The following is a 14,571-nucleotide window of genomic DNA, read 5'->3' on the forward strand; positions in this document are numbered from 1 at the left end:
TAAGTTTTGAAACATTATTCGTAATGGCATTTAACTCTAACTTTTAAACTTAAGTATAAAATATCTCCAACGTATTAACAAAACCTGAAAAAAGTAGCATATTTTCTAATTTACAAATAATTATTATTATTTTCCGATTACTGTAATCACAGATCATCTTATTACAGGGCGTTTCTTTTACTTTACCCGGCAGTCTCCTGGGTCCGGAGTACAGTTTGTCATTCTCCGAAGAAGGTTTTGAGAGAGAATCATTCAAACTTCCAACTTTGGAATTCAGCGAACCTATGAGAAGCTTCGAAGTTCCACCAGAGAGTTCTGCAGTAGCTGGCAGCTTGGAAGAGATATTTCAACCAGAATTCACTCCTATAACTACTTGCACAGTTCCGACCACCTCTTTGTCCGATCTCCCCAGCAGTTCTACTGTTATGGTTACAGCTGCTGGTACTCTCCCCAGCTTTCAAGAAACGTATTCTCCAAGGTATCGCCGTGATGTGACGCAACCGGAAGTTTTTTCCTTCAAGTATGAAGACCTATCATCACAACAGCTAGAACCTTCTAGTGTGACTGAGAGCTTTCCAGCCTCGCTGGTTGGTTTGCAACCTTCAACCTCATCCTTTCATTTTCAGTCTTCTCAGTCAATGGAACTCTATAGGACAGAGGAGCCGGAGCTGTCCTCCTTTATTACTCCAGTTATTCCACTTTCGCAGTCTGTTTCAGCTACTTATGTAGCTCATAGTTACGCAAGCCCACCGGCAACAGTGCACGAGCCATCTTTTCCACAAGCTACGTACCAAAGTTCACCTCACTCCACTTACCAAGAAGTTTCCTCCTTCCCTGCAGCCTTACAAATCCTGCCACTACCCGAGAGTTCGACATTTGGCTTACAGTCCAGTCAGTCATCTGCAGAAATTCCTTTTCTAACGGAAGGAACGTCGCCATCAACTAGTGCAGCCCCCAAGGTTCTAAGGCGAGCTTCTGTTCCAATTACAAGTTCCATGGCTGTTCAAACAAGGTATACTGATATTCAGTCTTTTTGTTTTATAAGTTAAAACTGTGGTTTGTTTTAATGATACATAATAATACAGTTCTTCGTCAAATTATGTGTCTGTCATTATTGCCTCAATTCATTATTCATTTGTAAGTGAAATAATGAAATATACTATTTCCTATACCAAACAATTTCGACTAAAAATAAGCCTCACCAAAAATAAAAGTCTCATAATGGTATGTGCTATATTCCTTAATTCATCTTCAATGTTACAAAGAAAACGCTTGCATGAAATAACCAAAGAGCTCAGATCTAGAATAAACAAGTGTTCATTATTTGACTAAAATCGTCAAACCTAGTATCTACCCTTAGTACTCTCAGAGACTGAAATAAGGGAATTGGCATTAGAATCTTAACCCCCTCTCTATATCACACTTTCCAGAGACGTTTATGTCTTTCCTGTGCATTCAACAAGTACGTTAGCTAGATTGAAACAAAATAGATTAAATGGCAGTGGCATCACATTTTATTTGAAAATCACTTAAATAAATACTTATATTGTATTCAGAAACATGCCCTCCCAGTAACACAGTGGTATGTCTACAGACTTACAACGCTAGAAGCCGGGTTTAGTTACCCGGGGTGGGAAGTAAAAAAGTTCCCCTAGTGGAACAGCGGTAAGTATTGGGATTTACAATGTTACAGTCAGTGGTTCGATTCCCCTGATGTGGCTTTGCTATAAGAAAACACACACACACCTCAGAAACATTCCACATAAAATGATAAAAGAAAGCGTCCTTACATTATTAATCATTCGAATATTACAGAAAGTAATATATATACCTATATTAAGTACCTTTTAGGGCATTCCAGATTCTTATCGGAACTGTTATTAGCTTGAATAAATTCTGTATAGGTGAACGTGGAGTTGTCTTTTTGATGACTTTTTTCTATTAATATTTCAGCCAATCGCCATGTCTCCGTGCCCACTCTTCTCCACCCACACCTACAACAAGAGACCCCACACCCTCTACCTCCCAACTTTGTGCAGTATGTGGGGACAATGCAGCCTGTCAACATTATGGGGTTCGTACATGTGAAGGGTGTAAAGGGTTCTTCAAGGTAAAGCAGCCTATTGGCTGGAAGACTTGCGAAGTTCTTGATGTATTTATAATGATGAACTCTGTCAGAAACGTATATCTTCCAATCAATCAAACAGTTCAATAATGACTAATTCTTTCAAATTCTCAAAAAAAGATTAACACATGGAACAAAACGGGTTTGAACTACAATCTTGTTAAGGAGATTTCTATGAAACGTTTAATGTTCTACGATTAACCTGAAAGTTGAGAAGTTACTATGGGTTTGAATTACTGATCACCAGCTTCTAAGTCTATAACCAGAAAAACTTATTAGGTACGCCTCCTATCGATCGACATGAATTATTTAATTCAATATGCTTAAGATAAACTGGTTTCGATAAACTTCACTTTCATTTTAAAAATCATCAGGTAACCATTTTCACTATTATTCTAAATCGTTATCAATATAGTTGCTATATTTTTATGGTATTTGTTTATCAAGATTTGTCGTTGTCTGTATTTAACTAAATGAAAATATATGAAACGTTAAATAATAAACACTTACTCAACATTCCAATGCTTTTATTTAACGCACAATATTACAGTATATTCAGAACTTAAGTTTATTTTCTTGAAGTTTTGTTATATTTTGACAGAAAAGTTCAATGAAAATGTAAGGTAGACACTTAAAGTTTGCATGTATATATTTTGTACTGATCACATATGAATAAGGTTAACAAGCGGACAAACAGATTTTTTTTTTAAGGAAGAGAATACAAAAACTTCTTTTGAAATTTGCAGTGACCAAATGATGGAGCAATAATAGAACTCATTTGTAAGGATTCAATTTCTTTTATTGTTTTGTTACAAAAGAGCCGAGCATTTTTACAGGATCTTGTTTGTTCGAAGATAATGAGCCAACCAACTTTTTATCTTTGTAAACTCCAAAATTTAAGAATAACTATTAAAACAGTTTTTAGTAAATGGAGATTAAAGTACTAAGAAAATTACAAAAGCATTAAATTTGGAAGTTCAGTCGAAGTTTCATAATTTTGTTGAGGAGATGAACATTTTTTTATTCTACACGGAAGAGTCAATTCTTTTATTAATACAACCTAGAAATTATAGTTCGAGTTGTTCTCTGTGGCTTAGTGCCGAGCCAAAAAGCTTATGACTCTAAAAACCAGGTTTCGATACTCACTTAACAACAAACAAACTTTTCGAGTAAAAATGTCCGAGTAGAAAATGAAGTATATAAGTTAGCTTGCTTTAGACAATTGGAAAATCCATGGCTTACACACAATGAAAGCTTTTAACTGTAATTGTTTGTTTTCAATTCAAAGCATGAAATAAGTCTTTTCTATTGTTGTGTTCAATCTATATAATTTTACTAATACTCAAGTATCTCTAGAAATGTTAATGTATCTTTCCTTTCAAACATTAATTTTCTTGAATTTTAGCTACAAACATATATATATACACATATTAGTGACAATTAATACATTTTGATAAAGTTAAGTAAACTTCGATATTGTAAAATTTGTAATAAATTACAATATTTTATCAGCAATGTTCAAAAATTAATAGTTAATATATTTCATAAAGAAACTATAAATAAAATTATTAAATTATTCTGTAATAACTGTAAGAATGTATTAAATAAATGTAAAGAAATAAAGATTAGAGAAATTTTACTTAAAAGAACTAATTTTAGTTATAAATACGGTTATTTAACAACTTGGCACTACTTCACGCTGATGAACACCTTGCCGCATATGAAGGATCGTTTAGAGCATGATAGTCACAGTAAACTTAATAAATGGGTGGTGGTTGGAAGCTGTACTAGTTTGTTTAGATAACTGGATGGGACTCTTCATACTAGTGTAATTCGTCTTCTGTGTTATCAGTTAGTGCCTTTGTACCATATTGGGGGCTGACATGCTAAGTTCAAGAGATAAGTTTTCAACTTACTTACTCCCAAATGATAGTACCTTATTTTTTATTCGTATTCTTATTTTTATTTCAATTATTGTTTCTTCGTTACTTTGGAAAGCAGTCAATTCCCACAACTGTCTGCAAACATTGAAGGGTGACATAGATGTAGAACGTTGTACCCACAACTCGTTCTCATAATTTCTATTTCTATATCTATTGCTACTGTTTTATTTCTTTATGTGAGACTGACGAATGGAGGTTGAGACTGATAAACGATATATCCTCTCCACAATGTGGGTCTTACTTCCACAGTCACCTCCAAAACCAAAGGTATATTTTGTAATCTCACATTATACCTTGTATCCTGGGATCTTTTCAATGAGTGCAGCGTTTTTTGTTTAATTTATTTTTGTTTCGGCTTGTTTTTTTAAGTTATAACAAACTAATATGCAAGCGCGACCTCACATTGTGAGTTCCTTTTCGGTTGTTGTTTTTTTAGCTGATGTTGTTTTTGGCAGTTCACTATATTCACAAAGCATATTTCAAAATTATTTTTAAAGTGCCTAATAAAAAATATATGTATTTTGATATACAAATTTACTAACTGCAACTTACCTGTTATTAAACAAATAAGTCTCGAATAACACATTGTTTGTTCTAAAAGTTTATGTGAAATGTGAATGCTTTTCTCGTACCCAATGAAAGTAAAAACAAATGTGCTTTATCATTATAACTGATATCCTAATGTGTGTGACATATAGTTTAGAGAAGTATCGTTAGTTGTGTTTCTAATGATAATGCAGCATGTTTTAACTGTTTTAACATTTTATAATAATTGACGACAAGGTGTGGAGAAGTGATGCGTCGTAGGAAAATTAATAATTTTGCTTTAATGACAATATTTCAGTAATGACGTAAAACAAAAAAATCGAATTTGCTTAGATGTTTTGAATACTGATAAAATAGGTATGATACAATGACGCTAGTCTTTCTAGTAGATGGCACTTTGATAACATTTTCATGGAAATGTTGCTTTGGTCTAGGACGAGCGCTAACTGCTACCAATACTTTAAGCTTCACTTTGCTTATAATTAGTATTATCATTCTTTGATGCATAATGCTTAATAACAACGTGGATTTTTATGCTCGAGGAAATGAATATGGCCGGTATTAGTAGAGGGATTATTTAGATTCAGTAGTGTTAGTAAAATAACATTCAAGTATATACCTCAATTAGAACTTTAGTAAACATGAAAATAACAGATTAGAGCTACAGTAGGGATTTTTTCACAATCATTATAAAATAGAGTTTTCATCATAATCCAAAGACATCTTATTCGGGAGGAAGAGATACAAAAAACACATAACACACACTTGCTGAGTATGAAGTGTGTCTATGGGTGTGAGCAACACTGTAATGGTTTTGTAGAGTGAAGGAACAGTTTAAAATTAAGTGACTTGCTAGTAGTTTCCTTACTTTAAACATGAAGATCACTTTATGAGCCAAAAACTTCATTATAGTAAGTTTTTCTTAAGAATTTCGCGCTGTTAATATTTATTAATAATGTCTAGTCTATATGAAGATGAGTCAGATAAATGGGTTTGAGTGAAGAAAATTATATGACTGAGTGTAGATTTACATCGTCCATAATTGCTCGGATACACTTATATATTATTGAATCTATAGTCCACTATAGATTTAATTCGACAAAAATAAAGAATAAATAACTAATTAATCGATTTAGTATTTATGAAGAAAGATTAGCTAAATGGTTTCGTTTTCCAGCCAACATTTATTAATGATTAATAATTGATGATTCTTTCCTATAGCGCACAGTCCAGAAGGGGGCGAAGTACGTTTGTCTAGGAAACAAAGATTGTCCAGTGGACAAACGTCGCCGCAATCGTTGTCAGTTTTGCCGATTTCAGAAATGTCTTGCTGTTGGTATGGTCAAAGAGGGCAAGTACTTGTTTTTGTTTAGCAAAGTACATTTAGGATATAACAATTCGTCGGAGCTATTAAACAAAACAATACATACTCAGTTTTGTTAAATAAACATTTCAGTCACAAGAGCATGTTTTTATGAAAACTTGTTATACACTACTGAGATTTTAGTCGATCTCATATTCAATGATTAAAATTCATATTCTGTTCATTCTTTAAATTTCCACGATTAAAGATGTGTGTGGTGATAGTTCTTTCATAAACAATTCATAAACAAACAAACAAATACATTGACCTGAAAACGGAAGACTTTGGAAACGTCGTCCTCTGCACTTGTGTTTTTGCAACAGGCAGTTGCCGTCCATTCCAGTTTACTCTTCAAGTTGTTTATGGTTTTATAGCTTTTGTCCTGAATAATACGTTGGACTTAAGATTTTTAAGATATTTTAACTGGCAAGCATATTATACTTTGATTATATTAGCTTAGGTGGTAACATATTACAACTAGTTAACAGATAGCGACCAAACATCTAAAAACATCTCTTGGTTTTCAGTTGTACAATTTAGGTGTTAGAATAATATATGCTTTACTCTTGTCACTCAACAACATATTACTTTCATTTCCAGGACAGTTGCACTAATGTTTTAATTTTCAATTGCTAAGATTCATGTTTACCTATTCAGTTAGTTGATATATTTAATACTTTTTCATTTCAGTGGTCAGATCAGACAGCTTGAAAGGTCGTCGTGGTCGGCTACCCTCGAAACATAAGACCTACCAGGAGTCGCCACCATCACCTCCTGTCAGTCTTATTACGTCGTTGGTACGTGCTCATGTAGATACGTCTCCAGATATTACCAGCATGGACTATTCTCAGGTACAAATAACTAAAGAAAATAGTTTTCAATACTACATATAATGCTGAATATCAATAGTTAATGTTAAAATGCTTTTCCAACCTGTGGTTGCAGTATAGAATAATTAATGTTGTTTATCATACTATAATGGAACTCTTGCTTATATTATACTGGCAAAAAGCTTTTTTATTACGCAATATGCAACTCCCAACTTCGCGAAATTTCTATCCTATGTGCGTGAAGATTTGCAATAAGGGTCACGATCTTCCTATTTCGCCTCCATTTTCCGTCACAGAGAATTTTTTTCATTCTCATTGTGCAAATATGACGTCATGATACGTCACACGCAGTTCTAATGCCCTGGCGCCATCTATATAAATTTATAAACGGCTGGTATCAGTAGAGAAAGCACTATGTAGAGGAGCGAACAACGTTTCGACCTTCTTTGGTCATCATCAAGTTCACAAAGAAAGAAAGGGTTACTGACCGGTAGTTGACCACATGTTTAAAGGGGGTTGTGTAATTGAGTGTAGGAATGTAGATGGCGTGCATAGGTGTTGGATATATTTATTAATATAGGTATAAAGGTATTCTTTTGTATTGGTTTATTTTGGGCTTGAGTTGTTGTATAAGTGAGGCTTCTTTAATTTTGCGTTTGTTTATGCTTGTTTCTTTATTTAGTATTTGGGTGTTTTCTACAGTTATGTTGTGTTTATTTGATTTGCAGTGTTCGAAAACGTGTGAAGGTGGCTTTTTGTTGTTTAAATCTGTGGTCAGCTACTGCTCAGTAACCCTTTCTTTCTTTGTGAACCTGACGATGACCGAAGAAGGTCGAAACGTTGTTCGCTCCTCTAACTAGTGCTTTCTCTATCCATACCAGCGGTTTTTTTTAATATATAATTTTCTCTACAAGTGGGTTTTCTCGTCATCACGGATAACAGTACTGTCTGTTGTATGTCCATGTAAATACTTCTTAGAGTGTGGATGGATTTTCACTGAAATTGGTATGGAGGCTCATTGGGTCCATGGGAAAATACACAGAAATTTTCAATTTCACATTTTACACTTGTTGAGTGTTTTTTCGGGTTTTTTACCACTACTTCGCCTCTGTTGACAGATCTTCAAATTTGTTGTGAAGGTCTGTTGAGTCCATGAGGAGATACATGCAAATTTACGGTTTCACATTTTGTGTTTTGCTGTTTTTATGAGCGTTTTGGGTTGTTTTTTTAATTATATACAGTCATGTGAAAAAGTTAGGACACCCTATGAAAGTCTATGTATTTTTGTAACATTTTTGGATATATAGATATTTAATCTCAATTTCAACAATACTGAGAGATTATAGGAATATAACTAAATAATTAAAACTGAAGAAAAAACTTTTCAATATCTTCTGTAAATGCAATTCTACAAAAATGCATATTCTAAGTGAGGAAACAATTAGAACACCCCCACATTTATTCCCACTTAAAATGGCTCAACTCACACACAGGTGTGTCACACTAGGTGCACAAGAGCAGAAGATCGTTACTCAGCATTTTGAATGAGGCTTGCCTTATTTAAACCTCAGACATTTAGTTTGGTGTGCTCCTGACTGTTGAAGTGAGAGTGAGCACCATGGTGAGACCAAAAGAGCTGTCTGAGGCCTTAAGAAAGAAAATTGTAGCAACTTATGAGTCTGGTAAGGAATTTAAAAAGATCCCATAATATTTTGAAATCAGCCATTCCACTGTCCGGAAAATAGTCAACAAGTGGAGGGCTTTCAAAACAACTGCTAACATGCCCAGGTCTGGTCGTCCGAGCAAGTTCACCCCGAGAGCAGACCGCAAGATGCTAAAAGAGGTCTCCAAACACCCTAACATGTCATCACGGGACCTACAGCAGGCTTTGGCTACTGTTGATGTGAAAGTGCATGCCTCTACAATCAGAAAGAGACTGCACAAGTTTACTTTGCATGGGAGGTATGCAAGGGGGAAACTTTTGCTCTCTAAGAGAAACATCAAGGCCAGACTGAAGTTTGCCAGAGAGAATGTAGATAAATACCAGGAGTTGTGAAATAATGTGTTCTTTGGACAGATGAGTCCAAAATTGAATCATTTGGACACCAGAACAGAAGACATGTTTGGCGTAAACCAAATACAGCATTCCAGGAAAAGAACCTCATACCAACTGTGAAGCATGGAGGTGGAAGTGTCAAGGTTTGGGGCTACTTTGCTGCAGGACCTGGACAGCTCACAATCATAGAATCCACCATGATTTCTACTGTGTATCAGAGGGTCCTTGAGGAACATGTGAGACCATCTGTACGAAAATTAAAGCTGAAGCCAAACTGGACCTTGCAAGGACTGGCTGAAAACTAAGAAATGTAGAGTCCTGAAATGACCGAGTCAAAGCTTAGATCTTAATCCCATGGAGATGCTGAGGGGTGACTTGAAACGGGCTGTACATGCAAGAAACCCATCAAACATCTCACAGCTGAAATAATTTTGCATTGAGGAGGGGGGCAAACTTTCTTCAGACTGGTAGATAGCTACAAGAAGAGTCTCACTGCCAAAGGGGGTAACACTAGCTATTAGGGGGTAGGGTGTCCTAACTTTTCCTCAGTTATAATATGCATTTTTGTAGAATTACATTTACAGAATATCTTGAAAAGTCTTTTCTTCAGTTTCAATTGTTTAGTTATATTCCTATAATCTCTCAGTATTGTTGAAATTGAGATTAAATATCTATATGTCCAAAAATTTTACAAAAATACACAGTATTTCATAGGGTGTCCTAACTTTTTCACATGACTGTATAAACGAAACAACTTTTCTAGTCCTAAGATAACCCTTCATTAATCATGAATTTACATAACTTCCATCCAGGGTACGAATAACGCAGTTAGCATTTAATAAATAATGATTTACCTGAAGCAGAAAAGAATGATTGAAATCCACAAAACATTACTTTTACTTTACTGACTAAACCATATTCGAAATAATATTCAACACCATAATCTCATGAAAACAATTTTAAATTTGTACGTATATGCTCAGTAAAGTTAAGAATACTTCATATTTATGTATATGCAAATGAGTTGTCTCTTTAATAATTTTGTTTATCTGCATCATTATCTCATCACATAGATTTTTATGTAACACATATGTTTATCTTAGGCTTTGGGTTAACATGATTCTTATGTAGCTTATAAGTTTACCACTAACGGCATTTTGTTAGCGAGGCTCTTATGTACTAAATATGTCTACCTCAAGCACTCATTTAGGTGGTCCCTACTTAGATTATAACTCTATCTAAAGTGCTAGTTAATTAATACCATATTTTAGTCTTATATCATACACCCAGTCAACAAGGCTCTTAAGTAACTAACACTTACTAATATTTACCTCATCCATCAAGTCAATAAGAGTTATATGCAACTAATACATGGATCTGTCTCAGGCACAGAACCTATAAGGTTCCTTTATAGCGAATATTGATGTTTACCTCGGGAGTCAAAGAGTTCCATTCGAAATTAATAGTTACGTGATTTTCAGGCGCCGCATCACCACAGTTTCTGTGTAACTGATAATTATTGTTTAACAATGAAGAAATTTTCAATTTTTAGCTAATTGGTTGAATAAGAGAACTACGGAATATTTTGAGGAATTTATCAGATATAAATTTATATTTACTTGAGCTTATGCAACACTAGAGTTAGTCCTACCAGTCACTATCTTCTTTGAAAACTGAGCTTTCTAATATAAACGAACATCTCCATAAAGTGTATTTAGTTTTGACAATTCACACTGGATAGTGATTTCACCTTTCAGCTGTATATAACATTAAAAAGTAAAACAATAATGGCGATATGATTACCAGCAAAAATTTTCTTATATAATAAAGTAATCGACAGAATACATTTATATTTATTATCATGATAGTTAATTCGAGCCTGTCATAGCTTAGTGGTTTTTACATGGTTACTGTCTGGGCAGGGTATTCAAGAGTAAAATTTCTTGGCATAGAAGATTATCGGTCGTCCCAATACTAATTGGCATTGAGGTCGTTACGAAGAAGAAGGTCATGATAATCTATTATTATTTCGACAATAAGACTGAATTACATCTATATTAGTATTCTATACATCAACTTCTGAAATTATCCATGTGTTCTGTCAAAATGCGTTTTATGTAACTTACAAACAGTTAATCATAGAAATATTTATACAACAAACACATGTCAAACCCTAAACACTGGATGCAGGAATCCTGTTACGATTAGTATATACGTTTACCTCAGAACGTTTATCACAAAAGTTTCAATATAACTTAAATTCTGGAGTCAGTCAAGAAGGAGACAGGTTTTTAGAAACGGTTCAGAATGATTCTGTTCATCAATTGAGCAGGAAATCAACTAGAAACAATCACATTTTACACTTATTAGATGATCAATAATCAATTAAACTTAATGTCTTTCTGCAATTAGCGATCCGGAATGATGAGTTTGGTTACATATTTTGAAGGGATGCGACAGAAGTTATCTTATCTGAATTGGACAGTTGAATTAATTGGACAAGCTTACCAAAACTGGATATTTTAAAAATAATTAAGAAAGAAATGATATAAGGAATGAAATTAATGAAAATGATTTACATTTTAAGAAGTTTAAACTGACTGTTATTGTTTGGTTTGTTTTGAATTTCGCGCAAAGCTACTCGACGGCTATCTGCGCTCGCCGTCCCTAGTCTTGCAGTGTAAGACTATAGTGGAATTGACCGTCACATTATAACACCCCCACGGCTGAAAGAACGACATGTTTAGTGTGACAGGGATTTGAACCCGCGAACCGGGTCTAAGGATAAGAAGGGGTTAAGGTTTAAATATGTAAGCCATTTGCTACTATTTCTTTTAAGTTCTTGAACAGTGCTAGAAGATTGGAAGTTCGCTAATATTACTCCTCTTTTCATGAGCAGTGAGGAACATGTTTTGAGACTCACATAAAAGATACATTGATAAGTCATTTAATAAAATTTAAAATTTGTTGGAAAATCAACATGGTCTCCCTAGAGGAAAATCGTGCTTTACTAAACCTTTGACATTCTTTGAAGAGGTTACTGTTCACGTAAACGAGGACATGGGTGTGGTTTTGGTGTATCTAGTTTACAGAAAGAATTTTGCAAGGTGTTACATAAAAGGCTTGTTAAAATTTTTCTCTACAAGTGTGGAGAATAAATAAAAATGACTGGATTGAAGAAAGCAAAATGTTGTTATAAATAGAGTTCAGTCAGATTGACCTGGCCCGGTACGACCTGGTGGTTAAGGCAATCGACTCGTAACCTGAGGGTCGCGGGTTCGAATCCTCGTCACACCAAACATGCTGGCCCTTTCAGCCGTGGGGGCGTTATAAGTGACGGTCAATCCCATTATTCGTTGTTAAAAGAGTAGCCCAAGAGTTGGTGGTGAGCGGTGATGACTAGCTTCCTTCCCTCTAGTCTTACGATGCTAAATTAGGAACGGCTAGCGCAGATAGCCCTCTTGTAGCTTTGTGCAAAATTCAAAACAAACAAACATATAAATTTAACTAATTTCACAATTGGGATACATCAGGACTCTGTTACGGCCTTTGCTCCTTTTGATTTACATCTGTTACATACACGAAAGAATGGTCAGCAAATAATATTAAAGTTTTGAGAGTTGCTGGCGCTGAGGAATATGCTGTTGTTTCATAAAAATATTTAGTCTATTTGGTGAGTTAGGCAAATATATCGCAGTTGGCTTTTAATTATAATAAATGCAATTTGATGCATGAAGGTTAACATGATTTTAATTACAGTTTAAATTTGATGGGTATAAATTTAACAGTGTTATGTAAGAAACGTATCTTGGCATTCTATTGAATCTGTTTGTAAAGCCATGTAAGGGGATTTTAGATTATATTTCAAGAAACATTGAATATAAATCTAAAGAGGTTATAATGTCATTATTTAGATCATTGGTTAGGCCACAATTGGAATATTGTGTTCAGTCTTGTGCTCTTTATCTTACCTTAGGAAAGACACTGAATTGTTGGAAAGTATTCAGGAGAGCGCTACTTGAATAATACCTGGGATGGAAAGGTTATGATGTAAGGGCAGGTTAAGATCTCTGGAATTGCTTAATCTTCAAAAAAGAAGAATTGGAGGGGTCTGATTAAAGTCTTAAAGACTATTAATGAGATCAATAGTATCTTTGCGTCATCTTTTGTACTTAATGATAAGAGTGATAGAACAAGATGACACAAAAATATATTAATTTTAGCAGGGAAATGTTCATTTTTAGCTGGGACAATTATTTTTAATCACAGGTTGATAGCTTTTTGAATGTTTTACCTTCAGAGGTGGTGGGTAAAGCATATTTAAGGAAAATGTGATAGACATTTTAATGATGACGGGTAGTTTAGTTTACTGGATATGACGACCATGATGGATCTTCAGAACTCTTTTACTCATTAAATTGTATGTATTGCAATTGTTGAACATGTATGGTGTTATTGGGGTTGAAAATGTCGTAGATACTGCATTAAGAACTGCGCGATATAACCTATTACTTATGAGAAGTAATTGCATCGATTAGCGTCACATAAACAAATCGACTAATCGAAATTAATTTATCTGATTTATTAGTATTTTCGATTATTCTAACAATAGAATAATCTAAATTTCGATTATACGTGTTTTCTAGAAAATAATCAACTAATTGAAATTAGTGTTTTCGATTATTACGATTATTCAACTATCCAAGTAATCAAAATATTGCCAACAAACTTGCTTCCTCCTTATTTCTCATAGCAAAGATAATACCATTATCTGCCACTATCACTGACTTTAAACTGCTAACTTTGGGGAAAGCAAGTGGATGGCAATTCCCACTGCAAACGTTTTTTCCTTGTATGTACCATGGCTTGAGGAACGCTGTATTAAATAATTATTAGAATGTAAATATATTAATGGAACCATAAATAAATTGATTTACAAATACCACTAATTAGTGTCTGCATGTGTAGCAAAGATTGTATTGCAGTCATTAAAGATGTATGGATTGCATTGTAATAGATGAAGTAGGGATTGTTGTGATGATATGACTTTGCTACACGATTATGATTGCAAGTACTTAATGAACTTATGCATATTTTACATTAACTTCATTTCTGACTACAGGTCTGTCATATATCAAAGATATGGTTTAGGGAATCGTTTTTAATCGTCAATGCTATTGTTTTTGTTGTTTTTTATCAATGCAACATATAAAGAATATTTTTGTGCTTATTAGTTTAGAGAGCCATCATCAGGTGAAAATCCCCTCTCAGAATCTGAACAAGTCCATCAGACTTTCAGTTTAATGACATCATCCTTGGAAATTATTCGAATATTTGCTGAGAAGATCCCTGGCTTCACAGAACTCAATAAAGAGGATCAAGAACTTTTGTTTCAGTCAGCTTGTCTTGAACTGTTTGTTCTCCGACTGACATACTGGTAAACTGACATTACAGCGCTTTATTACGTAAATTTACTTAAAATAATAATTTCGTAAAACAGAGTTTATCATTCATATAGGTATTTTCAACAAATATATATTTATATTCACTCGCAGAAGGAGCCACACTAAAAATATATGGCATAGAAATATTATGTTTGTGCTAAAAGAAACTTCTACGAATACTATATTCACAAAAGTCAAAATAAGTTTTGTACATTTAGTCATCCACAAGTTAAGGGGCTACTAAGGTTTATTTATTAGCATATG

The 14,571-nt window shown here is 34.1% G+C and overlaps 1 protein-coding gene across 5 annotated transcripts in view; it reads left to right on the forward strand.

Annotated features, from left to right (window-relative positions):
- Window positions 1-14,571, forward strand: part of LOC143258694 (putative nuclear hormone receptor HR38) — a 71,998-nt gene that overhangs the window by 51,925 nt on the left and 5,502 nt on the right. For all 5 annotated transcript variants that reach the window (XM_076518117.1, XM_076518115.1, XM_076518114.1 and 2 more), the window contains 5 exons: window positions 168-1,012; window positions 1,954-2,110; window positions 5,836-5,965; window positions 6,668-6,828; window positions 14,098-14,300. In XM_076518117.1, the coding sequence (XP_076374232.1) occupies window positions 168-1,012; window positions 1,954-2,110; window positions 5,836-5,965; window positions 6,668-6,828; window positions 14,098-14,300 (1,496 nt within the window). The remainder of the gene's footprint in view (window positions 1-167; window positions 1,013-1,953; window positions 2,111-5,835; window positions 5,966-6,667; window positions 6,829-14,097; window positions 14,301-14,571) is intronic.

Source organism: Tachypleus tridentatus, chromosome 8 (genome assembly GCF_004210375.1).
Source record: "Tachypleus tridentatus isolate NWPU-2018 chromosome 8, ASM421037v1, whole genome shotgun sequence".
NCBI lineage: Eukaryota > Metazoa > Arthropoda > Merostomata > Xiphosura > Limulidae > Tachypleus > Tachypleus tridentatus.